The 25,626-nt window shown below is 37.0% G+C and overlaps 1 protein-coding gene and 1 pseudogene across 4 annotated transcripts in view; one reads left to right on the top strand and one right to left on the bottom strand.

Annotated features, from left to right (window-relative positions):
• The window catches only part of DRC8 (dynein regulatory complex subunit 8), a 131,536-nt gene that overhangs the window by 61,195 nt on the left and 44,715 nt on the right, over positions 1-25,626 (bottom strand). For 2 of the 4 annotated variants that reach the window (XM_087428149.1, XM_087428152.1), the window contains exon 2: positions 2,706-2,785. In XM_087428149.1, coding sequence (XP_087284275.1) covers positions 2,706-2,785 — 80 coding nt within the window. Of the gene's footprint in view, positions 1-2,700; positions 2,786-25,626 lie in introns of all 4 variants that reach the window. The other 2 variants (XM_087428151.1, XM_087428150.1) reach the window with 1 other exon arrangement.
• Positions 22,684-24,076, top strand: LOC101388137 (serine/threonine-protein phosphatase 2A 55 kDa regulatory subunit B alpha isoform pseudogene; annotated as a pseudogene).

The raw sequence follows: 25,626 nt of genomic DNA, 5'->3' as shown, positions 1-25,626 counted from the left end.
TGAGGTAATGTACACGAAGCCCCCCAGCCCCCAACCACAGGTAGTTTGTCAGCACACCATGAGTAAACACTGGTTTCCCTTCTCTGTTCCCCTTCTTGCTCGGGAAGCTCTCCTGGGCTTTATTCTGCTTCCCTGAATTCTCTAACAATACTTCTCCCTTCTGCCCCAGAAGAACCCTTCAGCTCCAGTGAGAGGTCTGAGGAAGTTCGCATGTTTCATCATTCAAATTGCAGGCAAGAGCCGCAGGCTCCCCACCCCCTCTCAAACCCTATCACGGCCACCACCCAATCATTTTCTGCTAGGACACTCACACTAAGGGTATGGTGCTCCACAGTGTCATTCACAGAGCACGCACTGGGACCAGAGCCACTTGGGGCGGCACAGTGCTGCAGCCCCACATGTTACCCTCACACTTCCTTGGCAACAGCTGAGCCAAGGCTCACACTAGGCCAACTACAGTTGCAGTGCTGTGACTCAACTCCATTCTCCACCTTATCCACTGCAGGAAGACCCATAAACATAGTCAAGGTATAAAACAGAATTTGAGGGCCGTCCCGGTGGTGTAGTGGTTAAGTTCATGCACTCTGCTTCAGCAGCCCGGGGTTTGTGGGTTCAGATCCTGGACGCAGACCTACACACCGCTCATCAAGCCGTGCTGTGGTGACATCCCACATACAAAATAGAAGAAGATTGGCATAGATGTTAGCTCAGGGACAATTTCCCTCAAACAGAAAGAGGAAGATTGGCAACAGATGTTAGCTCAGGGCCAATCTTCCTCACCAAAAGAAAAAAACACAAAACAAAACTTCATAAAGTGTTACTATCAAATAATGAAACTGATCTCACTTATCAAGTCTCTTTTCTTGCAATCACATCATGTACCTTCAGGTGTGAGAAACTAAGGACTAAATATAGTTACAATTTGTCATGAATAAATAAAATAGGATCTCACATTGTTCATCCAGTTTAGCTCAAGTTTACAGCACTTAGTCCCTTGACTAGCACCAGAAGTGACGGCACTGGTTTATAAGCATTAAATAGTTCCTTTCCAGTACCATTTATAAATCACTTCCCACTGCTTTGGTGGCCTCTGTGTACTAGGTTCTTTGTCTCAAGATTGTGATCCCACCAAATATTCCTCATTTAGCTTGGCCTCCTAGAAGAATGGTTTTATTGCCTTTCTTTGATGTACGTGGCGTGGATCCTACAACTTCTATTATACTGAAACAACAAGCCCAAAATAGAGTCACTTGTGTTAAGGCCCACTAAGCCTTAATAGTTAACCAAATTGCAGTTTCAGCCTTTCCCAGGAGTGGAATTTTAAACCAACCAGGTTGGAATTTCCTGGTCAACACTAGTGAGGTCATCTGATAGACCCCCTGCTTCCCCCTAAGGGAAGGTGACCTTGCCTGAAATAATCTACTCTTTTAACTTCTTTGTCCCGCACTCTTTTTGCCTATAAAAACCTTCCATTTTGGGCCGGCCCCGTGGCTTAGCGGTTAAGTGCACGCGCTCTGTTACTGGCAGCCTGGGTTCGGATCCGGGGCTCGCACCGATGCACCACTTCTCCGGCCATGCTGAGGCCGCGTCCCACATACAGCAACTAGAAGGATGTGCAACTACGACATACAACTATCTACTGGGGCATTGGGGAAAAAAAAGGAGAAGAATTGGCAATAGATGTTAGCTCAGAGCTGGTCTTCCTCAGCAAAAAGAGGAGGATTAGCATAGATGTTAGCTCAGGGCTGATCTTCCTCACAAAAAAAAAAAAAAAAAACCCTTTCATTTTGTACAACTCCTCAGAGCTCCTATCTGTTTGCTGGAGGGGATGCTGCCCAACTCATGAATCACTCAATAAAGCCAAATAGATCTTTAAATTTACTCAGTTGAATTTTTGTTCTTTAACAATACTCATGTATATAGTCTCCTCTACATTTTGCCTTTTTTTTTTTTCTGGTCTCAAAATATTCTTTGTCTCCTGTCCTAGCTCTACCAGTATTAATGTCTTTCTTTCATCTTTTTATGTTCTTTTGTTTTGTCCTTTTTGTTATTTTACTTGGGGAGTGTATCATTGTTTACGCATTATTAATCTTTTTTTGTAATATCCCATTCATGGCTTGATAATACATGCCTATTTATTTATTTATTCGTCTATTTGTTTATTTATGCATGCTGAGGAAGGTTAGCCCTGAGCTAACATCTGTGCCAATCTTCCTCTACTTTATATGTGGATTGCTGCCACAGTGTGGCTGACAAGTGATGTAGGTCGGCTCCCGGGATCCGAAACTGCAAACCCAGGCCACCGAAATGGAACATGCTGAACTTAACCACCATGCCATGGGGCCAGCCCCATACTTATTTATTTTAAAAGGAAATTCTATTCATCTACCCAACAAATATTTACTGAGCACCAACTATGTGTCTAGCACTATAGCTACAGTAAAGTTCATCTCACTCACAGAATTTACAGTCTACAGGTTGGAATAGGCAATGTGGATATATCCACTTCACCAGACTATAAAGAATAAGAAACAGTAGTAATATGAAGCAATAGTTAGCAAAGACCTTTTACAGGGCATAGGAAAATAAATACTTTAAATAGCATAATAAATCTAAGAAATATAAAAAGAAAAGAGCTCTCTTCTATTTTATGAGTTATATCAGAAATTTAGAATTAGAACAAAGAAAACATTTCCAAACCTCACATCCACTGTATTATTCGACTCATGGTCAAAGACTTCAAAAGCCTCTTTGATTTTTTTGTGAAATTCTGCAACTGCTATCTCTGTAAAAGACAATGTAAATAAAAATCATTTTACTTTAATTTGGAATTCAAAACAAAAATTTAAATAACTCAACTAGAAATTCTTAATAAGGAAGAACATGCTGAACTCTTTCCTAATCTTCTTAATGTATCATGTAGCATGTTGAACTTCTTCTGGAGACCTCAAAGAATCGAACAAACTTACTTTTTTTAACTCTTTTTTACTGAGGCATAATACACATCCAATATAATAGCAAAGGTGCAGCAATCTTAAGTCCACAGTGTCATGAGTTTTTATATATGTGCAGAGTCATGGAGCCACCACCCAGATCAAGACAAAGAACACCCCAGCACAGCCTGTCTTCTATCCAAGTAGTTGGGTGGAGTCCAAGCCTGAGAGGCAGAAGAAATCTAGTGCTACAGACACTGACTGCTGTTCACTAGTGTGCCCACCGCCTTGCTTTATTCTGCGCTCGAGGACTGACATGCAGGGTGGGAGGCATAGAAAGCAACATGTGACACTCCCTCAAAGAGCTTTCAAACTAGTTTGGAGACTAAGAATTACTTATATGAAACGACTAAAGTCATTTATTTAATAAATATTTATTGAGTACCTACTCTGTGTTATATGCAGTTCTAGGTGCTGAGGTTATAGCAAGGAACAAAATAGACAAAAATCCCTGTATCCATGGATCTATTTTTATTGGGAGAGATATATAAGCTTATACATATTTGGTAAAATATATAGTAAGTCAAATGGTGATGGAAAAAATAAAGCAGGGAAGGGACAGAAGGAGTGCTGGGGGTATGGGTGGGGAGAATGGGAAGGTATGGTGGTTTAGGAAGTCCTGTCCTAGTGATAGATCTGAAGGAGGGGAAAGAGCCAGACTTTTGAATATCTGCAGGCAAAGTTTCTAGGCAGAGAGAACAGCAAAAGCAGAATGGTAGTAAATAAGGTCAGAAAGGTGTGAGATTGGGTGGAGGATGGATGCTGTAAGGGCTCTGTAGGCTACTTGAAGCATTTTGTCTTTTACTTTGAATGAGACGAGAGACCACTAGAGAGTTCTAAGCAGTGAAGTGACATGGTCTGGCTTATATTCACTTCGGCTATTATGTTAAGAATACACTGGAAAGGGACAAGGGTGGAGGCAGACAGACCAGTTAGGAGGCTATTGCAATATTCTAGGTGAGAGACTGAGGGTGTCTTGGACCAGATGGCAGTAGTAGAGGTGGTAAGGAACGATAGCATTCTGTACATATTCTAAAGGGCAGAACGAACAAGACTGCTGATAGGTTTGATATTAGGTGCAGAGAGAAAGAAAGGGGGTGAGCTTGACTCCAAGGTATTTGGCTGAGTGGAAGAATAAAGGAAAAAAATGTAAACAAGTCTCAAAATTTGTTTTTCAAATAGTAAGTACAACAGGACACTCAGAAAGGGAGAGAGTAAGTATGAGTTTAGATTAGAATAATCTCATTTTTCACTCAACAATAAATTGTGAGCATCTTTCATTGTGAAAAAATATTTATTATATCATCATTTTTAATGACTGCTTGGTATTCCTTTATAGAACTTTATCATAATTTATTTAACCAACCCTCTAATTGTAGACATTTAGGTAGTCTCTAATTTTTCACTGTTCTAATAATTATTTAGTGAACAATCTTGCCCAGTTCCTCTTTGTGCATCTGTCTTATCTCATTGAAATACAATGAGCTGACTACAGCTAAATTTGCATGCGGTCTTGGGAAGTTTCTTATTAGTCATGTAGTACCTTTGAACAATCTCTCTGGTCATAACACTGCCACTGCAGAAAGCTGATGTTTGCTTTTTATATTTAAGATTACTTTTAAAGTATATTATGTTTATTTTTAGGTAATCCCATCTGTTAAGATTTCTTCTCATTTAAAATTTAGAAACTTATCCTTTGAAAGGACCAAGAAGGAAGGAGAAAATCATCCTTTTTCCAGAGGTTTGGTGAATACTCAATTCTATTTGCCTCTACAATTTAAAAATATATTTACATTTTAATCCATCTGAAATTTATTTTGATGTGATTCAAAGTGAAAGATTAATTTCTAATCTTAGCCTAGCAATTTCTAATTTATTAAGCACTTGATTTCCTTCCTCCTACTTTATAATGTGTTAGTCTTTTACGTGATGGAAACCACTTCTATTGATTCCATTCTGATTTGCATTTCTAGTCTTATGCTATTACCATACTATTTTACTTATTGTCACTGTATTGATCTTCTTTTTAGGAATGTTCATTAATAGTCTTACCAGTTTATTCTTCCAGATGAAATTTAGAAATCCATATTAAATTTAGAAATTCCAAATAAAATACCATTGGAGTTTTATGGCTATTACAATTAGGCTGTACATTGAGAAAAAATTAACATTTTAAAATATTTAGTTTTCACATCTAAGAGATATATGTTAATTATATACCCTTTATATCTCTAAATTAAATATTACATATTATAGTTTTCCTCATATAAGTAACACACAATTCTCTAAGAGGATTATGCCTGAGCATTTTATCCATTTTGTAGATATTGTGAGGGAACCTTTTTAAGCCCTGTAATTTCTGGTAGTTGAGGTAAATATTGATTTTTTTTTTATTTTGCTATTGATCTTATATTCATCTATTTCCTGAAAGTTTTTATTAGTTATAATCCTTTTTCAGTTGATTATTTTGTATTTTCTGATAACACATTTTCCTCTCTTCTTTCCAAAATTTATACTTCTTATTTCTCCTTCATGACTTATGGCACTGGCCACAACTACCAAAAACAACTTCAATCCATAAAATGATAATCTTATTTTTTAAAAACATTATTAGTATTTAATAGATTAGAACACTGGTCTTTTACCAGTAAATATAATGCTGACATGTTCTGAAATAGGTATTACTTATAATTTAGGGCAGTATTCTTCCAATCCTATGTCTAAGTTTTTATATCAAGAACAGACACTAACTTTTAACAACCTCTTATCAATATTTTCTAAATTTTCTAAAGTGTGCTCTGTTTCACACGTTCCTCAAGGTGCTTTGCAATAAAGGGCTTCAATGATCAAAAATGTCTGAAAAACTTTGAATATCATGTTCTCCTTTTAGAGATTTATAATGCATACTAGTATATTAAAGTATTTGGGATGTTCTACAGCTAAGAAACTTGTTAACTTTAACACAGAATTTTTCCAAATTTGGTTGATCATGGAATCTCTTTTTCCCAGTTATCATCTGTCAAGACTAATGCCTTAATTGAAATCTGGGACTTCCCAACTCAGGAATCCTTACCCACTGGATACTGCTATGATGTGAATGAGTCACAGGAGCACACAAAAATACTGATCCTCTCATCTCTCCTGTGGCCAAATGATGTCAGGCAGCTAAAAGCATCTATTCCAGGGCTTCCCAGAAGGAGGTTCAGAGCAGTACAGGATCTGATGGAATGCCCCTTGGTCTGCACAGGTGGCAAGCAAAACAAATGCCATCAGGCACCCACTGCTCCACCTTGCCAAGGTGATCTACCACATGGGATTCTATTTCAGAAGCCAGATCCTGAATGCACCACTGCCCACCATGAACAAGGAACTCAATGGAGCCACTGGAGACTTTCATGTCCCAGATGCCCAAGGAGCATAGTGGGCAACCAGTTGGAATTGAGGGGGCTCATGGCCCTAGGAAGCAGCCCCAAATCCTTATCTTCACATAAGGCAGCTACTTCTGTCCGTCTGCAGCTGACGTGCCCTTCTAGTAGCAGCCAACCTTGCTGCATGGCTTTAATAACATATGTATGTTATATAAATTATATCTTCATCATTATTTTGAAATAATTGATATGAGAAAGTTCAATTGGATTAAAAAAATTTGCATTATCACAAAATTTTCTGTTTTATTTATCAATTAAAGGATGAGTTTTTAGATTCTGTAAATATAGTTCCAACTGTTATAAATTTTTTAATGGTTGAGAAAAATGCTTTTCCATTTTTGCATAAACAGAGTTTCTCACTGGTGGTAAATGATCAAAAATTGAGGAGCTCACATTAAAAAATGTGATCAGGAATTGAGTATAACCATTTATAGCATAAAATCTGATATTAAAAAGTACGCTGGGAAGCAAGCTCAAGTTCTTCATTAAAATTTTTAAACATATTTGGAATTTTTAAATAAATTGATCATTTAAAAATTTCCTAATACTCTGTTTTATTTTTTTGTAAAAATTATAAAGAAAATGCAATGATTTTTTTTCACTAAGTCCCATAGATGCCCCAATCTCTTCCAGTCATTATCCCAGTATGCCCTTCAAATGTTAATTTCCATGTTCATGTTTTGAAATGATGACAGTTGGGAAAGGCCACACTAAGGCAATCATCCCTCTAAGTCCTGTTAAAACCAGCTGCTCATTCTCCTATGGTCTACTATGTCAGGGATTTAAGAGAAAGTTAGCAATATTTTGCTCCCCATTGCTGCTCATAGTCCCTTACTTCTAGCGTGACATATTTTTTCCAAATTCTTTAATTACAAAAAACTTCAGGGGCCGGCCCCGTGGCTTAGCGGTTAAGTGCGCACACTCTGCTACTTGTGGCCTGGGTTCGGATCCTGGGCGTGCACCGACGCACCGCTTCTCCGGCCATGCTGAGGCTGCAACCCACATACAGCAACTAGAAGGATGTGCAACTATGACATACAACTATCTACTGGGGCTTTGGGGAGAAAAAGGAGGAGGATTGGTAATAGATGTTAGCTCAGGGCTGATCTTCCTCAAAAAAAAAAATTTCAAACATATAGAAAAGTTAAAAGCTTAGTATTGTAAACAACTCTATACTCACCACCTGGATTGAACTATTGTTAATATTTCACCATTTTTTGCTTCCTCCCTCTTTCTCTGTCTGTCTCTAAGTAAACTGCAGACATTATGAAACTTCATCCCTAAATAGTTCAGCATGCATCTCCTAGAAATAAAGACATTCTCCTATATAACCCAAATATAATCATGACATCCATAAAACTTAACAAAATTCACCTAATTAGATCATCTAATATCAATATTCAAATTTCTCCAACCATGTCATAATGTCTTTTATAGTTATTTTTTCAACCTAAATTCTAATCAAAGTTTAGGTATTACCTTTGGTTTTTACATTTTTTTGGTCTCTTTTAAACTAGAACAGTTCTCCATCCTTCTCTAATCTCCTGTCCCACCATGAAATTAGCTTGTTGAAGAGATGATGCTATGTGATGTCTTATAAAATGTCCCTCAGTCTGGACTTGTCTGATAGCTTCCTTGTTTCACCCTCATGTTAAAAACTGTTACTCAATTAAGCTTCATTCCTTCAGGACATATCACCTACTCTTTTTCATTGCTGTCTTCTACTGATTCTCTGATCACTTCCTCCAAACTTATCATCCCAACTAATTCAGTTTCTAACAACCCATCCTCACAGTTCTATTTGATCATCATAATGATCAAATAGATGATTTTTTGATTCTACTTATTAAAGACTTCTCAAATCTGTCTCTTTCCTTCTATTTCCATTGCCACTGTTAAATTTAGACCCTCATCACTTCTGGCCTGGATTAATACTGTCACTTCCTGTCTTTGTGCCTTTGGTCTCCTTTCCCTCCCTTCCCATTCCACCCTTCCAACCACAGTCCATGCTTTGCTAGGATAGCCTTTGATCATGTGACACTCCAGTTTTTAAAATCCTTCAATGGTTCCCAAGATCTTAAAAAAAAATTCAGACTCCTTAACCATGCACACAATGCCCTTTATGAACTGGGCCCCTACCTATTTCAAAAATATCATTTCTTAACACTTATCTTATACAGATACTCCAAATTGGAAATCTTTGTAGTTTCTCAATTATGCTTTTTCAGTATCATTGTGATTGACAGTCCTTCTGTATGGACTATTCCTCTCCTTTTTCCTGGCTAACTCCTACTCATCATTCAAGGCAGTTTAAGAGTTACGTATCTTTTGAAAGCTACCCTCATCCTCTTTTTTTTTTTTTTAAAGATTTATTTATTTATTTATTTTCGCCCCAAAGCCCCAGTAGATAGTTGTATGTCATAGTTGCACAGCTTTCTAGTTGCCGTATGTGGGACGCGACCTCAGCGTGGCCGGAGAAGCGGTGCGTCAGTGTGCGCCCGGGATCCGAAACCGGGCCGCCAGCATCAGAGAGCACGCACTTAACCGCTAAGCCACAGGGCCGGCCCCCTCATCCTCTTTTTGAGTTAAGTACCCTCCTGTGTAATCATGGAACATCTATGGACATCTCTATCATAATATTATACCAAACTGTATTGTAGTAGGCCGTTTACCTATTTCTCTCCCCTTCCATACTTGTAAACACCTTGAGAATAACTTTGACAGTGCCTGGAACATAATAAAAACTCAATAAATTATTACCAAATAGTTAACAATTGGATATGAGATAATCCATATCTCATATGGATAGGGACAATCCATAGTGTCTCTTTTTGGTGTTCTGTTGGGTATTGTTATCAGAGTTATATTTATTTCCTTCATGTAATAAAACTGGATGATGTTTATTTTTTTATGTTATAGAACAATTTGTATAATAAGAGAATTATCTGTTCAGTAAGAAATTGGCAAGGAAAGAATTAAGGTAGTATAACAAAATGAGAGACAGTAAAATGTAGTGGTTGACAAATTCAGTAACATATTAAAAGAATTACACATCATGACCAAGTGGGATTTATTCCAGGAATGCAAGATTGGTTCAACATACAAAAATCAAAGTTATATACCATATTAATAGACTGAAGGGGAAAAAAACCCACATGATTATCACAACCGATATAGAAAAAGTATTTGACAAAATTCAACACCCTTTCATGATAATAATATTCAAAAAATTAGGAAAAGAAGGAAACTTCCTCAACATGATAAAGTCCATATATGAAACACCCACAGCTAACATCATATTCAGTGGTGAAAGACAAAGCTTTTCCCCTAAGATCAGGAACAAGACAAGGATGCCTTCTTTTACCACTTCTATTCAACATAGTATTGGATGGTCTAGCTAGAGGATCTGGGCAAGAAAAAGAAGTTAAGGACATCCAAATAGGAAAAGAAGAAGTAAAATAATCTCTGTTCACAGATGACATGATCATATATTTAGAAAACCCTAACATTCCACAAAAACACTGTTAGAGCTAATAAACAAATTCAGCAAAGTTACAGGATATAAAATAAACACATGGAAATCAGTTGCATTTCTATACAATAACAATGAACAATCTGAAAAGGAAATTAAAAAACAATCCATTTACAATAGCATTGAAAAAAATAAAATACTTAGGAATAAACTTAACCAAGGAGGCAAAAGACCTGTAAACTAAAAACTATAAAACATTGCTGAAAAAAATTAAAGAGAACATAAATAAGTAGAAAGATGTGCCATGTTCATGGACTGGAAGACTTAATATTGTTAGAATGATAATACTAACTACTATAGTTTGAATTGTGTCCCTCCCAGTTTCATATTTTGAAGTTCTAATCCCCAGTACCTCAGAATGTGACCTTATTTAGAATAGGATCTTCGCAGTTGTAATCAATAAGTTAAGATAGGGTCAGGGCTGGCCCCACAGCTTAGCAGTTAAATGCGCATACTCCGCTGCTGGCGGACTGCGTTAGGATTCAGGCGCACACCGCCACACCGCTTGTCAGGCCATGCTGAGGTGGCGTCCCACATATAGCAACTAGCAGGATGTATAACTATGACATACAACTTTCTACTGAGGCTTTGGGGAAAAAAAGGAGGAGGATTGGCAATAGATGTTAGCTCGGGGCCAGTCCTCCTCAGCAAAGAGGGGAGGATTGGCATGGATGTTAGCTCAGGGCTGATTTCCTCACCAAAAAAAAAAAAAAAAAGATAGAGTCACACTGGAGTAGGGTGGGCCCCTAATCTTATATGACTAGTGTCCTTATAAAAAGGGGAAATTTGGACCAATAGATATGCACAGAAGGTGAACACCATGTGGAGATGAATGCAGAGATCAGAGCGATGCAGTAGAAGCCAAGGAACACCAAAAATGGCCAGCAACTCACCATAAGCTAGGAGAGGAGCATGGAAGATATACTTCTTCACAGTCCTCAGAAGGAACCAATCTTGCCAGTACCTTGATGTCAGACTTCTAGCCTCCAGAACATGAAACAATAAATTTCTGTTGTTTAAGCCATGCAGTTTATGGTACTTTGTTACAGCAGACCTGGCAAACTAATACACTGCCCAAAGCAATCTAGGGATTCAATGCAATCCTTATCAAGATTCCCAATGGTGATTTTTCAGAAATAGAAAACTCATCCTAAAATTCATATAGAATCTCAAAGGATCCAGAGTAGCCAAAACAATCTTGAAAAAGAACAAAATTGAAGAACTCACACTTCCTGACTTCAAAACTTACTACAAAGCTTCAGTAATCAAAACAATGAGGTACTGGCATAAGGACAGACATATTGACCAATGGAATAGAATAGAAAGCATAGAAATAAACTCTCACATACCTGGTCAATTGATTTTTGGCAAGAATGTCAAGAACATTGAATGAGGAAAAGACAGTCTTTTCAATAAATAGTGCTGGGAAAACCTGGATTTCCACATATAAAAGAATGAAGTTGAGACCTTAACTCATATCATATACAAAAATTAACTAAAAATGGATCAAAGAGCTAAAACTATAAAAATTTTAGAAGAAAACTTAGGAAAAAAGTCTTCATGGCACTGCACTTGGCAGTGATTTCTTGGATCTGACACCAAAAGCACAGCCAATAACCAAAAATTACATAAACTGGACACTATCAAAATTAAAACTTTTGTGAATCAAAGGATGCTATCAAGAGAGTGAAAAGACAACAACAGAATGGGAGGAAATATTTGCAAAGCATATATCTGATAAGGGATTAATACTCAGAATATAAAGAACACATACAAGTAAGCAACAAAAATCCGAATTTAAAAATATGCAAAGGACTTGAATAGACATTTCTGGAAAGAAGTTATACAAATGGCTAAGAAGCACATGAAAAGATGCTCAACATCACTAGTCATTAGGGAAATGCAAATCCAAACCACAATGAGATACCACTTCACGCCCATTAGGATGACTATTATCATAAAAATGGAAAAAAGCAAGTGTTAATAAGGATGTGAAAAAATTGGAAAACTTGTGCATTGCTAGTGGAAATGTAAAATGGTAAAGACACTGTGGAAAACAGTATGTCAGTTCCTCAAAACATTAAAAATTGAATTACCATTCAACTCAGCAATTCCACTTCTGGGTATTCACCCAAAAGAATTGAAAACAAGGACTCAAGCAGACATTTATACATCAATGTTCACAGCAGCATTATTCACAATAGCTGAAAGGTGGAAACAACCCAGATGTCCATTGACTGATGGATGCATAAACAAAATGTGGTATATACACATAGTGGAATATTATTTAGTCTTAAAAGGGAACAAAATTCTGACACATGCTACAACATGGATTAACCTTGTACACATTATGCTAAGTGAAATAAGCCAAATACAGAAGGACAAATATAGTATGATTCCACTTAATGTACTTAATGTCACTGAGTTGTACACTCAAAAATGGTTAAAATTGTTTTAAAAAGTTCTAAGAATGAAATGAAAGTTAAAAAAAAAGAATTAACGATTCTAATAAAATTGTTCCAAAATTGACCATATGATGGCGGCACATATCTGTGAATGTATTAGAAACCACTGAATTGTATACTTCAAAAGAATGAACTATATGGTATGTGAATTATATCTCAATAAAGCTGTTATAAAAATAAGAGAGGTAGGATATTATAATTCTTACACTCACAGGGAAGATAACTACGTAAGTAAACATTTCTCTTAGTCTAATAGTGTGTGTGTTTTAAATAAACAAAAAAGGTATTGAAAAATTAAAAATAGAAATACGCCGATTGCTTAATGCAAATTTTCTTTCAGAAGAATCCCAATAATGCATTAACATTTTGTAAAGGCAATTCATTTTATTTCTTCCTTTCCAATCTGTATACCTTTTATTTCCTTTTCTTGTTTTATTGCATTAACTAGTTGTCTTAGTCTGTTCAGGCTGCTATAACATAAAACCACAGATTGGGTAGCTTATAAACAACTGAAATGTCTTTCTTTCTTTTTTTTGTGAGGAAGACCAGCTCTGAGCTAACATCTATTGCCAATCCTCCTCCTTCTTTTTTTTCCCCAAAGCCCCAGTAGATAGTTGTATGTCATAGTTGCACGTCCTTCTAGTTGCTGTATGTGGGACGCGGCCTCAGCATGGCCAGAGAAGCAGCGCGTTGGTGCGTGCCCGGTATCCAAACACAGGCCGCCAGTAGTGGAGTGCGCGCACCCAACCACTAAGCCATGGGGCCGGCTCAGAAATTTATTTGTTACAGTTCTGGAGGCTGGAAGTCTGAGATCAGGGTGCCAGTATGGTCTGGTGAGAACTGCCTTCCAGGTTGCAGACTTTTCATTGTATCCTCACATGGTGGAAGGGGCGAGGGACCTCTGTGGGATCTCTTTTATAAAAGCACTAATCTCATTCATGAAACCTCCACCCTCAGGACCTAATCACTTGCCAAAGGCCCCACCAATTAATGCCATCATCTTTGGAGGTTAGGACTTCAACATATGAATTTTGGGGGGGTCACAAACATTCAGACCAAACATAATATACCACATTAATAAAATGAAGAATAAAAATCACATGATCATCTCAATAGATGCAGAGAAAGCATTTGACAAGATACAGCATCCATTTATGATAAAAACTCTGAATAAAATGGGTATAGAAGGAAAGTACCTCAACAGAATAAAGGCCACATATGACATACCCACAGCCAATATCATCCTCAATGGTGAAAAACTGAAAGCTATCCCTTTAAGAACAGGAACCAGAAAAGGATGCCCACTATCACCACTCTTATTTAACATAGTATTGGAAGTCGTAGCCAGAGCAATCAGGCAAGAAAAAGAAATAAAAGGGATACAAATTGGAAAGGAAGAAGTGAAACTCTCACTATTTGCAGATGACATGATTTTATATATAGAAAACCATAAAGAATCCACCAAAAAACTTTTAGAAGTAATAAACGAATACGGTAAAGTTGCAGGATACAAAATCAACATACAAAAATCAGTTGCATTTCTATACACTAACAACAAAGTAGCAGAAAGAGAAATTAAGAATACAATTCCGTTTACAATTGCAACAAAAAGAATAAAATACCTAGGAATAAACTTAATCAAAGAGGTGAAAGATCTGTACACCGAAAACTATAAAACATTTCTGAAAGAAATTGAAGAAGACACAAAGAAATGGAAAGATATCCTCTGCTCTTGGATTGGAAGAATTAACATAGTTAAGATGTCCATACTTCCTAAGGCAACTATAGATTCAATGCAATCCCTATCAAAGTTCCAACAACATTTTTCACAGAAATAGAACAAACAATCCTAAAATTTATATGGAACAACAAAAGACCCCAAATAGCTAAAGGAATCCTGAGAAAAAAGAACAAAGCTGGAGGTATTACACTCCCTGATTTCAAAATATAATACAAAGCTATAGTAACCAAAACAGCATTGTACTGGCACAAAAACAGACACACAGATCAATGGAATAGAATCAAAAGCCCAGAAATAAACCCACACATCTACGGACAGCTAATCTTCGACAAAGGAGCCGAGAACATACAATGGAGAAAAGAAAGTCCCTTCAACAAATGGTGCTGGGAAAACTGGATAGCCACATGCAAAAAAATGAAAGTAGACCTTTACCTTACACCATAGACAAAAATTAACTCAAAATGGATTAAAGACTTGAATGTAAGATTTGAAACAATGAGACTTCTAGAAGAAAACATAGGCAGTATGCTCTTTGACATTGGTCTTAGCCACAGATCTTCAAGCAACGTGTCTGACCGGGCAAGAGAAACAATAGAAAGAATAAACAAATGGGACTACATCAAACTAAAAACCTTCTGCATAGCAAAGGAAACCATCAACAAAACGAAAAGACAACCTAACAATTGGGAGAAGATATTTGCAAACCATACATCTGATAAGGGCTTAATCTCCAAAATATATAAAGAACTCATGCATCTCAACAACAGAAAAACTAACAACCCAATTAAAAAATGGGCAAAAGACCTGAACAGACATTTCTCCAAAGAAGATATACAGATGGGCAACAGACACATGAAAAGATGTTCAACGTCATTAACTATCAGGGAAATGCAAAACAAAACTACAATGAGATATCACCTCACACCCGTCAGAATGGCTATAATTAACAAGACAGGAAACAACATGTGTTGGAGAGGATGTGGAGAGAAGGGAGTTCTCATACACTGCTGGTGGGAGTGCAAACTGGTGCAGACACTATGGAAAACGGTATGGAGATTCCTCAAAAAATTAAGGATAGAACTACCATATGATCCAGCCATCCCACTGCTGGGTATTTATCCAAAGAACTTGAAAACACCAATGCATAAAGAAACATGCACCCCTGTGGTCATTGCATCGTTATTCACAGTAGCCAAGACTTGGAAGCAACCTAAGTGCCCATCAAGGGACGAATGGATAAAGAAGATGTGGTATATATACACAATGGAATACTACTCAGCCATAAGAAACGATGAAATCCAGCCATTTGTGACAACATGGATGGACATTTAAGGCATTATGCAAAGTGAAATAAGTCAGAGGGAGAAGGTCAAATACCATATGATCTCACTCATTAAGTAGTAGATAATAACAACAACAAACAAACACATAGAGACAGAGATTGGATTGGTGGTTACCAGAGGCGAAGGGGGGAGGGAGGAGGGTGAAAGGGATAATTCGGCACATGTGTGTGGTGATGGGTTGTAATTAGTATTTGGATGGTGAACAAGATGTAATCTATGCAGAAATAGAAGTATAATGATGTACACCTGAAATTTATACAATGTTATAAACCAATGTTACAGCAATAAACAAAAAATTAAAAACAAAAAAAGACATTCAGACCATAGCAATTGGTACTTACTATACGTTGTTGAAAAGAAATGGTGAGGGGGACATCCTTGCCTTGTTCCTGACCTTAGTGGGAAATCTTTGAGTTTCTCACCATTAAGTACTATGTTAGCTGTACAATTTTGTAGATATTCTTTATCAAGTGGGGGAAGTTACTTTCTATTCCTAGTTTACTGACTGTTTTTATTATGAATATGTGTTTGATTTTGTCTAATGCTTTTTTGGCATCTATTGATGTAATCATTTGGTTTTTCTTTTTTAGCCTGTTGATGTGATGAATTACATTAATTGATTTTCAACTGTGGAACCAGTCCTGCATACCTGGGATAAATCCCACATGATTGTGGTGTATAATTGTTTGTATACATTGTTGGAGTCAATTTTCTAATATTTTGTTGAGGATTTTTGCATTTATGTCCATGAGAGATTATTGGTCTGTAATTTTCTTCTCTTCTGTCCTTGTCTGGTTTTGGTGTTAGGGTAATGCTGGCCTCATGAGTTAGGAAGTATTCCCTCTGCTTGTATTCTCTGAGAGAGTTTGTAGAGAATTGGTATAAATTCTTCCTTAAATGTTTGGTACAATTCACCAGTGAACCCATCTAGGCCTGGTGCTTTCTGTTTTGGAAGGTTATTATTGATTCAATTTGTTTAATAGATATAGGCTCATTCAGATTGTCTATTTCTTCTTGTTTCTTTGGCAGCTGGTGTCTTTCAAGGAATTGGTCGATTTTATCTAAGTTATCATATTTGTAGGCATAAAGTTATTCATAGCATTCCTTTATTATCTTTTTAATTTCCATGGGATCTGTAGTGATGTCCCTTCTTTTGTTTCTGATATTAATAATTTGTATCCTCTCTTTTTTTTAAATTAGCGTGGCTAGAGGCTTATTTATTTTATTGATCTTTTCAAAGAAACAGTATTTGGTTTCATTGATTTTCTCTATTGATTTCCTGTTTTTTATTTCATTGGTTTCTGCTCTCATTCTTATTATTTCTTTTCCTCTTCTTACTTTGGATTTAATTTGCTCTTCTTTTTCTGGTTTCCTAAGGTGGAAACTTGGATGATTGATTTTTAGATCTTTCTTCTTTTCTAATATATGCATTCAGTGCTATATATTTCCCTTTAAGCACTGCTTTCACTGCATCTCACAAATTTTGATAAGCTGTGTATTCATTTTCATTTGCTCAAAATGATTTTAAATTTCTCTTGAGATTCCTTCTTTGATCCATGTGTTATTTAAAAGTGTGTTGTTTAATCTCCATGAATTTGGGGATTTCCACTTAACCTTTTTTTTTTTTTGTGAGGAAGATCAGCCCTGAGCTAACATCCACACCAATCCTCCTCTTTTTGCTGAGGAAGACTGGCCCTGAGCTAACATCCGTGCCCATCTTCCTCTACTTTATGTGGGACACCGCCACAGCATGGCCTGACAAGTGGTGCATCAGTGCATGCCTGGGATCCAAGCCCGGGCAGCCAGCAGCAGAGCACGTGCACTTAACCGCTATGCCATGGGGTCGGCCCCTCCACTTATCTTTCTGTTATTGATTTCTAGTTTAATTCCATTGTGGTCTGACTAGACATTTTATGATTTCTATTCTTTTAAATTTGTTAAGGTGTGTCTTATGGCCTAGAATGGTCTATCTTAGTGTATTTTCAATGTGAGTTTGAGATGAATGTGTATTCTACTACTGTTGAATGAAGTAGTCTATAGATGTTGATTTCATCCAGTTGATTAATGGTGTTGTTGAGTTCAAATATATCCTTATCAATTTTCTGCCTACTGGATCTGTCCATTTCTTTTTTTTTTTTTTTAAAGATTTTATTTATTTATTTTTCCCCCCAAAGCCCCAGTAGATAGTTGTATGTCATAGCTGCACATCCTTCTAGTTGCTGTATGTGGGACTCGGCCTCAGGATGAACGGAGAAGTGGTGCCTCGGTGCGCGCCCGGGATCCGAACCCAGGCCACCAGCATCGGATCGCGCGCACTTCACCAAGCCACGGGGCCAGCCAGGATCTGTCCATTTCTGATAGGTTGGCATTTAGGGGTGATGAGTAGTGGATTCATCTATTTCTCCTTATAGTTCTATTAGTTTTTACCTCATGTAGGTTGAGACTCTGTTGTTAGGCACATATATGTTACGTAGTGTTATGTCTTCTTGGAGAACTGATCCCTTTATAACTAATGTACTGCCCTTCTTTATTCCTGATAACTTTCCTTGCTCTGAATTCTGCTCTGTCTGAAGTTAACATAGCTACTTCCAGTTTCTTTAAGGTCTATTTTTTCTCCATCCATTTACTTTTAATCTATATGCGTCTTTACATTTAAAGTGGGTCTCTTGTGGACAACATACAGTCTGGTCTTGTCTTTTTATCCACTCTGACAATTTCTGTCTTTTAATCTGTGAATTTAGGAGCCGGCCTGGTGGCACAAGTGGTTAAGTGTGTGTGCTCTGCTTCAGTGGCCTGGGGTTCATGGGTTCGCATCCTGGGCGGGCACCAATGCACTGCATGTCACGCCATGCTGTGGTGGCATCCCATATAAAGTAGAGGAAGATGGGCATAGATGTTAGCTCAGGGCCAATCTTCCTCAGCAAAAAAAAAAAAAAGAGAGGAGGATCAGCACCGGATGTTAGTTCAGGGTTGATCTTCCTCACCAAAAAAGAAAAAATTGGTGAATTTAGATCATTGATGTTCAAGTGATTATTCATATGGTTGGATTATTATCTACCATATTTGTTACTATTTTCTATTAGTTGCCCTTGTTGTTTTTTCTTACTTTTTTCTTCCACTCTTTTTCTGCCTTTTGCAGTTTTAATTGAGCATTTTATATGATTCCATCTTCTGTCCTTTCTTAACAATTGGTCACACTTTTAAAAAAAAATTTTTTAGTGGTTGCCTTAGAGTTTGCAATATACACTTACAACTAATCCAAGCTCACTTTCAAATAATACTATACCATTTCACGAGCAGTCTGAGTATCTTATAATAACAAAACAATCCTAATTCCTCCCTCAATTCCCTGTATCACTCTGTCATACATTTCATTTATTTATAAGCATACATATATATACATAAGATATATACATAAGCATATATAATTGAATACATTTTTGCTATTATAATTTTGAACAAACTGTATCTGTTAGATCAGTTAAGAATAAAAAAATAAAATTTTTATTTTGCCTTCACTTATTCTTTCTTTGATGCTCTTCCTTTCTTTATGTAGATCCCAGTTTCTGACCTATATCATTTTCCTTGCACTTCTTTTAACATTTTTTGCAAGGCAGATCTGCTGGAAACAAATTCTTTCAACTTTTGTTTGTCTGACAAAGTCTAGCTTTTCTTCATTTATTTGGTGTATAATTTCTCAGGATAAAAAATTCAAGGTTGGTGGGTTTTTTCTCCGAACACTTAAAATAATTCACTCCATCCTCTTCTTGTTTGCATAGTTTCTGAGGAGAAGTTGGATGCAATTGTTATCTTTGTTCCTCTACAGGTGAGGTGTTTTTTCCCCCTCTGGCTTGTTTCAGGATTTTTTTCTTTATCTTTGATTTTCCATAGTTTGAAAATCACATGCCGAGGTGTAGTGTTTTTGGAATTTATCCTGCTTAGTGTTCTCTGAGCTTCCTGGATCTGTGGTTTGATGTATGACATTAATCTATGGAAATTCTTAGTCATATCATTTCACATATTTCTTCTGTTTCTTTCTTTCTTTGTTTTCCTTTGGTATTCCCATTACGTGTTTGTTACACCTTTTGTAATTGTCCCACAGTCCTTGGATATTTTTTGATGTTGTTTTTTCCAGTCATTGTTCTCTTTGCTTTTCAGTTTTCAAAGTTTTTATTGATACAGCCTCAAGCTCAGAGATTCTCTCCCTAGCCATATCCAGTCTTCTAGTAAGTCCATTAAAATTATTCTTCATTTCTGTTACAGTCTTTTTGGTCTCTAGTATTTCTTTTTTATTCTTAGAACTACATCTCTTGGTTTACATTGCCCACCTGTTCTTGCATGCTGTCTATTTTATCGATTAGAGCCCTTAGCGTATTAATCATAGTTTTTAAAATTCCTTGACTGATAATTCCAACACCCCTGCTATATCTGGTTCTGATGTTTGCTTTGCATCTTCAAAGTGTGTTTTTTGCCTTTTGGTATCCCTTATAATTTACGCTTGATAACCAGACATGATGTACCAGGTAAAAGGACCTGCTGTAAATGGGCCTTTAATGATGTGGTAGTGAGGTGTGGGGGTGGGGAGGGTGTTCTATAGTCCTATGATTAGGTTTCAGTCTTTGGGTGAACACGTGCCTTTAGACTGTGAACTTCACAAGTGTTTTTCTCTTTTTTTTTTCTCTCCCATTAGGTGAGACAGGATGGCTAGAGTGGACTGGAGATGGGTATTTCCCTTTTCCCACATGGAAGGCTAGATGTGATTGGAGCTGAGTATTTCCCTTCCCTGAGGTCACTTAAGCTCTGATAGCATCCCAGCAGGTTAGGTTTTGATTTACTAGTTTCTCCTGAGGGCAAGCCTTGTTAAGAACAGAGAGGCCTGGAGTATTTCAAAATGGTTCCCTTTTCCCTTCTCTTACTGGAAGCACAAAGGGTTTTTTTCTCCAATATTTACTATGGGAACCTGGTCGAGCTCCAGGAGGTAAAATTCACAAAAGTGGGCAGTGGGTGTTATGACTAGGTCCCCCTGGAGTTTTTAACTCTCAGAATTGTCCACATTGAGCCCCCAGTAATTCATCAATTATAGTTCAGGTTTTCCTACCCAGACACTGGTTCCCATGGTGGTTTCTGCTTGTGAGTCTCTGCTCTGCTAAGCTGTGACTCCCTGCATCCACTTGTCTGTCTCTCCAGCCTTGGGAGCAGTAGTTTGCTCTGTGTCTTCCCCTCTCTTATGGATCCAAGAAGAGTTATTGATTTTTCAGTCTGTTAGCTTTTTACTTGTTGTTAGGACACAGTGGCCAAGGCAATGCATTTTATTATAGCAAATATATACTAGCATTAAATCAAATGTAGCCCTGTAAAATAAACATTTTATTTGGCAGCATCTTAACAGACACTTAACAGATTTCTCACATTTATTTCCCTGCCAAATGATTCCAATATGAAAATGTTTGCTTAAAATTTTGTAGTAAAATAATGTTTGTTTTGGGGTTGGCCCAGTGGTGTAGTGGTTAAGTGTGTGCGTTCCACTGTGGCAGCCCAGGGGATTCACAAGTTCAGATCCCAGGCCCGCACCGACTCACTGCTTGTCAAGCCATGCTGTGGTGGCATCCCATATAAAGTAGAGGAAGATGGGCACGGATGTTAGCACAGGGCCAATCTTCCTCAGCAAAAAGAGGAGGCTTCATGATGGATGTTAGCTCAGGGCTGATCTTCCTCACACACAAAAATATAAATAAAATAAAATAAAATAATATTTGGTTTAAACTACTAATAATGGCCAAAAGTTTCTCGAGCCTATCTATGATAATTTCCTTTCCCAATCTTACCTTTTCAAATCCAGGTTACTTAACTATTGACCAGAAAATCTGTGTGGATTACAGTAATCTAGTGGTAGAAATATTCTCAAAAGCCTTAGTATAGGAGAGACAGACTAAAATTTCCCAAATACTATATGATAAATATGCTGCCATTATTTCATGCTCTTCCATCATTTTTTAATATACCTGCAGCCAAAGGATATTAACCCTGAGTAAAAAATTGTGATAAAATGGCTTAACAAGAAGTTCTTATCATCCTGTAATTAATCAGTGAATTGAGAGAAGTAGTCTCATCAGAATTCTTTACACACATTCTATTCTACCTTTCCAATTTTGAAAGAGAAAGTTACATACCATATTGTAGACCATGTCTCTGTTGTGTTACTTATCATGTAGAATATATTTTTGTGCCATATGCTCCAAATCATAAGTTTAAGATGCAAAAATATATATGGTGTCATATCTAAAGTACACAGGTTAAAGAAGAGTTAACATGAATCCTTTACAAACTCTTACAAAAAATTTAAAAGGAAGAAACACTTCCCAATCCATTTTATGAGGCCAGTATTACGCGTATACAAAAAACAAAGACATCAGCAGAAAAGAAAACTACAGACCAATATCCCTTATAAACACAAAAATCCTCAACAAAATACTAGCAAACCAAATCCAGTCACATATAAAAGGGATTATACACTATGACCAAATGGGATTAATCCCAGGAGTGCAAGATTGGTTCGACATATGAAAATCAATGTAATACACCACATTAATAGAACGAAGGAAAAAAATCACATGATTATATCAATTGACACAGAAAAAGTACTTGATAAAATTCAACATCCTTTCATGATAAAAACACTCAGAAAACTGGAAATGGAAGAGAACTTCCTTAACATGATAAAAGGGCATTTATGAAAAACCCACAATAACATTATACTTAATGATGAAAGGTATTCTGAGAATCAAGATGTTTTAGAAAGGAAATGGCTATTATTGTATGTTAATCTGGCACACAGGTTAAGGCGAGAAATTAAGGGCTTTTCTACTATATTTCTAAGGCTACTTTGGTCTAAGATTATAGCGTCAGATGAATTTTTACATAGATGCTGAAAGTAAGCAGCATTGGAAAATACTAGAGAAATAGCCAATGTATAGAATATCAGTTCAAAGGGTATGTTGCTAAGTTTTTCAGTGGGAGTACTTTGAGCCAGGCTTCTTGTTATTGATACACTGTGTTAGTGTTCTTTTGTTATTGTTGTTTCTGTTTTGTAAAATAATGATGAAGAGTCTCCTGTATAATTATCTAGGCCTGTTTTGAAAAAGTCTTAAGAGCAGTAATTAAAACAATTTAGTCAGAGGAAGCAGAGACCCAGAGGAACCCAGCAGGGTCACCATTTGCAGTGCAACATGGCAGGAGCTGGAGGAGGGAATGATACTCAGTGGTGTTTTCTCAGGTGACAGGAGCAGTAGATGATGTTGCAGCAGAAGCAGATACAATTTCTGCAGGAGAATTTCATCACTCTGGGGAATTACTAGCAACAGGAGATAAAGGTGGTAGAGTCATCATCTTTCAATAGGAGCAAGAGAACAAAATCCAGTCTCATAGTTAAGGAAAATAGAATGTTTACAGCACCTTTCAGAGGCATGAACCAGAGTTTCACTACTGGAAACGTTCAGAAATAGAAGAAAAGATCAACAAAATTATGTGGCTACCCCAGAAAAATGCTGCTTAGCTTTTATCATCTACCAATGATAAACAAATAAAATTATGGAAAATCAGTAAAAAGGACAAAAACCAAGATAGGTATAACCTGAAAAAGGAAGATAGACGATATAGAGATATTACTATAGTCACTATACTACGAGTGCCAGTCTTTAGGCCCATGGATCTAATGGTTGAGGCCAGTCCACAAAGAATATTTGCCAATTCTCATACACATCACATCCATTCAATTTCTATTAATAGTATTACAAAACCTATTTATCTGCAAATGACTTGCGGATTAACATTTGGCATCTGGAAATTACAGGCAGGATTTTTAATATTGTGGATATTAAGCCTGCCAATACGGAAGAGCTAACAGAGGTGATTATAGCTGCAGAATTCCATCCAAACAGCTGTAAACACATTTGTATACAATAGCAGTAAAGGAACTATTCAGTTATGTGACATGAGGGCATCTGTCCTCTGTGATAGGCATTCTAAACTGTTTGAAGAACCTGAAGATCCCAGTCACAGGTTTTTTTTTTTTTTCTGAAACCATCTCCCCTATTTCTGATGTAAAATTCAGCGATAGTGGTTGATATATGATGACTACAGACTATTTGTCAGTCAAAATTTGGGACTTAAATATGGAAATCAGGCCTGTGGAAACATACCAGGTACATGAATACCTCAGAAGTAAACTTGGTTCACTGCATGAAAATGACTGCATATTTGACAAATTTGAAGGCTGTTGGAATGGATCTGACAGTGTTGTCATGACTGGATCTTACAATAATTTCTTTAAAATGTTTGGCAGGAATGCAAAGTGAGACATAACCCTAGAAGCATCACAGGAAAACAATAAACCTGACACGGTTCTGCAGCCACACAAAGTTTGTGGAAGTGGCAAGTGAAAAAAAAGATGAAATAAGTGTGGAAAGCCTAGACTTCAACAAGAAAATACTTCATATGGCCTGGCACCCCAAGGAAAATATCATTGCTGTAGCTACTACAAACAATCTGTATATATATCAAGACAAAGTGAATTAGCATTGGCATTCCTAGCAGAAGAGCCCACTTCCTGCTTAGTTGAGATAGTTGAATCTAGTATTCATACCCAAAAAAGAGATAGGTCCATTGTGGCATACCTTTCCAGTGTTTGACAAGGTGCCATTTGACAACACATTTTTATAGCTCTGTGGATTCATCACTGTGGTGTTCTCCATGTCTGTTAGCCATTTAGGTAAGGGTAGGTCACTTTTAATTTAAATGACTTCTTGCACCATCTTGCCTAATGGACTAGATTGGACTGTATCAATATTGATTTACTCCACTTTTTATGCCTTCCATTGTGATGAGGTCAAACACAGTGAAAGCCTTCAGTCATGCTTATGGGATTTAATTGTGTAACCTCATTACTGTATCATTTGTGGGGTACACCTCTCCCCCCTTTTTAAATTAAATACAGCTCTTTCTTACTGTGGCTTGTAGCATTCCTCCTCTTCTGGCCTCCTGGACTCTTCCCCTTCATCTCTTTTACCTTTGCCCCCTCCACCTAGCCTTGGTAGTGGTATATTAAAAAAAAGAATGAATGAACGCACAAAATGAGTCAGTTTGGGGTCAGCAGTAAAGGGGATATATGTTGCGAACAAATGTTTTAATTAGAGTTGGCTGTAATCACTCTTTGCCGTGTCTGGCACTAAAAATAAGGGGACAAAAACTAGTACTGAATAAAAGTGACAAAGAATGGGGAAAAAAAACCCAATTTAGTCATGTAAAAAAAAAAAATCAACCCAAGAAGAGAAATATTCTTAAGAATAAAAATATTGGTTTATATAGCACAATTCCCAAAACTCCAAATGATGTCAGTCAATCTTCTCCAATCAGGAAAACAAAGTATTCCACTGTTACTAAGACTGACACAATAGAGACAATAAATATAGTATATTGGTTAAGAGCACTGACTCTGGAGCCAGACTATCTGGGTTCAAATCTTGGCTCGTCCCCATACCAGCTATGAGTCTGTAGGCAAATTACTTGGCTTCTCTGAGCCCAAGTTTCCTCATCTGCAAAATGGTGATAATAATAGTATCCCCCTTGGAAAACAGTATGGAGATTTCTCAAAAAACTAAACATAGAATTACCATATGACCCAGCAAATCCACTTCTAGGTATATACCCAAAAGAACCAAAAGAAGGGACTCAGGCAGATATTTGTATATTTGTATATCAGTGTTCAGAGCAGCATTATTCACAATAGGCAAAAGGTGGAAACAACTCAAATGTCCATTGACAGATGAATGGATAAACAAAATGTGATATATACACAGTGGAATATTAGCCTTAAAAAGGAATCAAATCCTGACACATGCTACAACATGGATGAACTTTGAAGATATGCTAAGGGAAATAAGCCAGACACAGAAGGACAAGTACTGTATGATTCCACTTAAATGAGGTACCCAGAACAGTCAAGTTCATAGAGACAGAAAGTAGAATGGTGGTTGCCAAGAGAGGGGGGTTGGGAGTGAGGATGGGGCATTATTATCAAATGGGTACAAAATTTCTGTTTGGGATGATAAAAAAGTTCTGGAGATGCA

This window comes from Ceratotherium simum, unplaced genomic scaffold (genome assembly GCF_057802395.1).
Source record: "Ceratotherium simum simum isolate JZ-2026a unplaced genomic scaffold, ASM5780239v1 HiC_scaffold_43, whole genome shotgun sequence".
Taxonomy (NCBI): domain Eukaryota; kingdom Metazoa; phylum Chordata; class Mammalia; order Perissodactyla; family Rhinocerotidae; genus Ceratotherium; species Ceratotherium simum.
The sequence above is the reverse complement of the archived record's forward strand: the minus strand, read 5'-3'. Positions and strand labels throughout refer to the sequence as shown.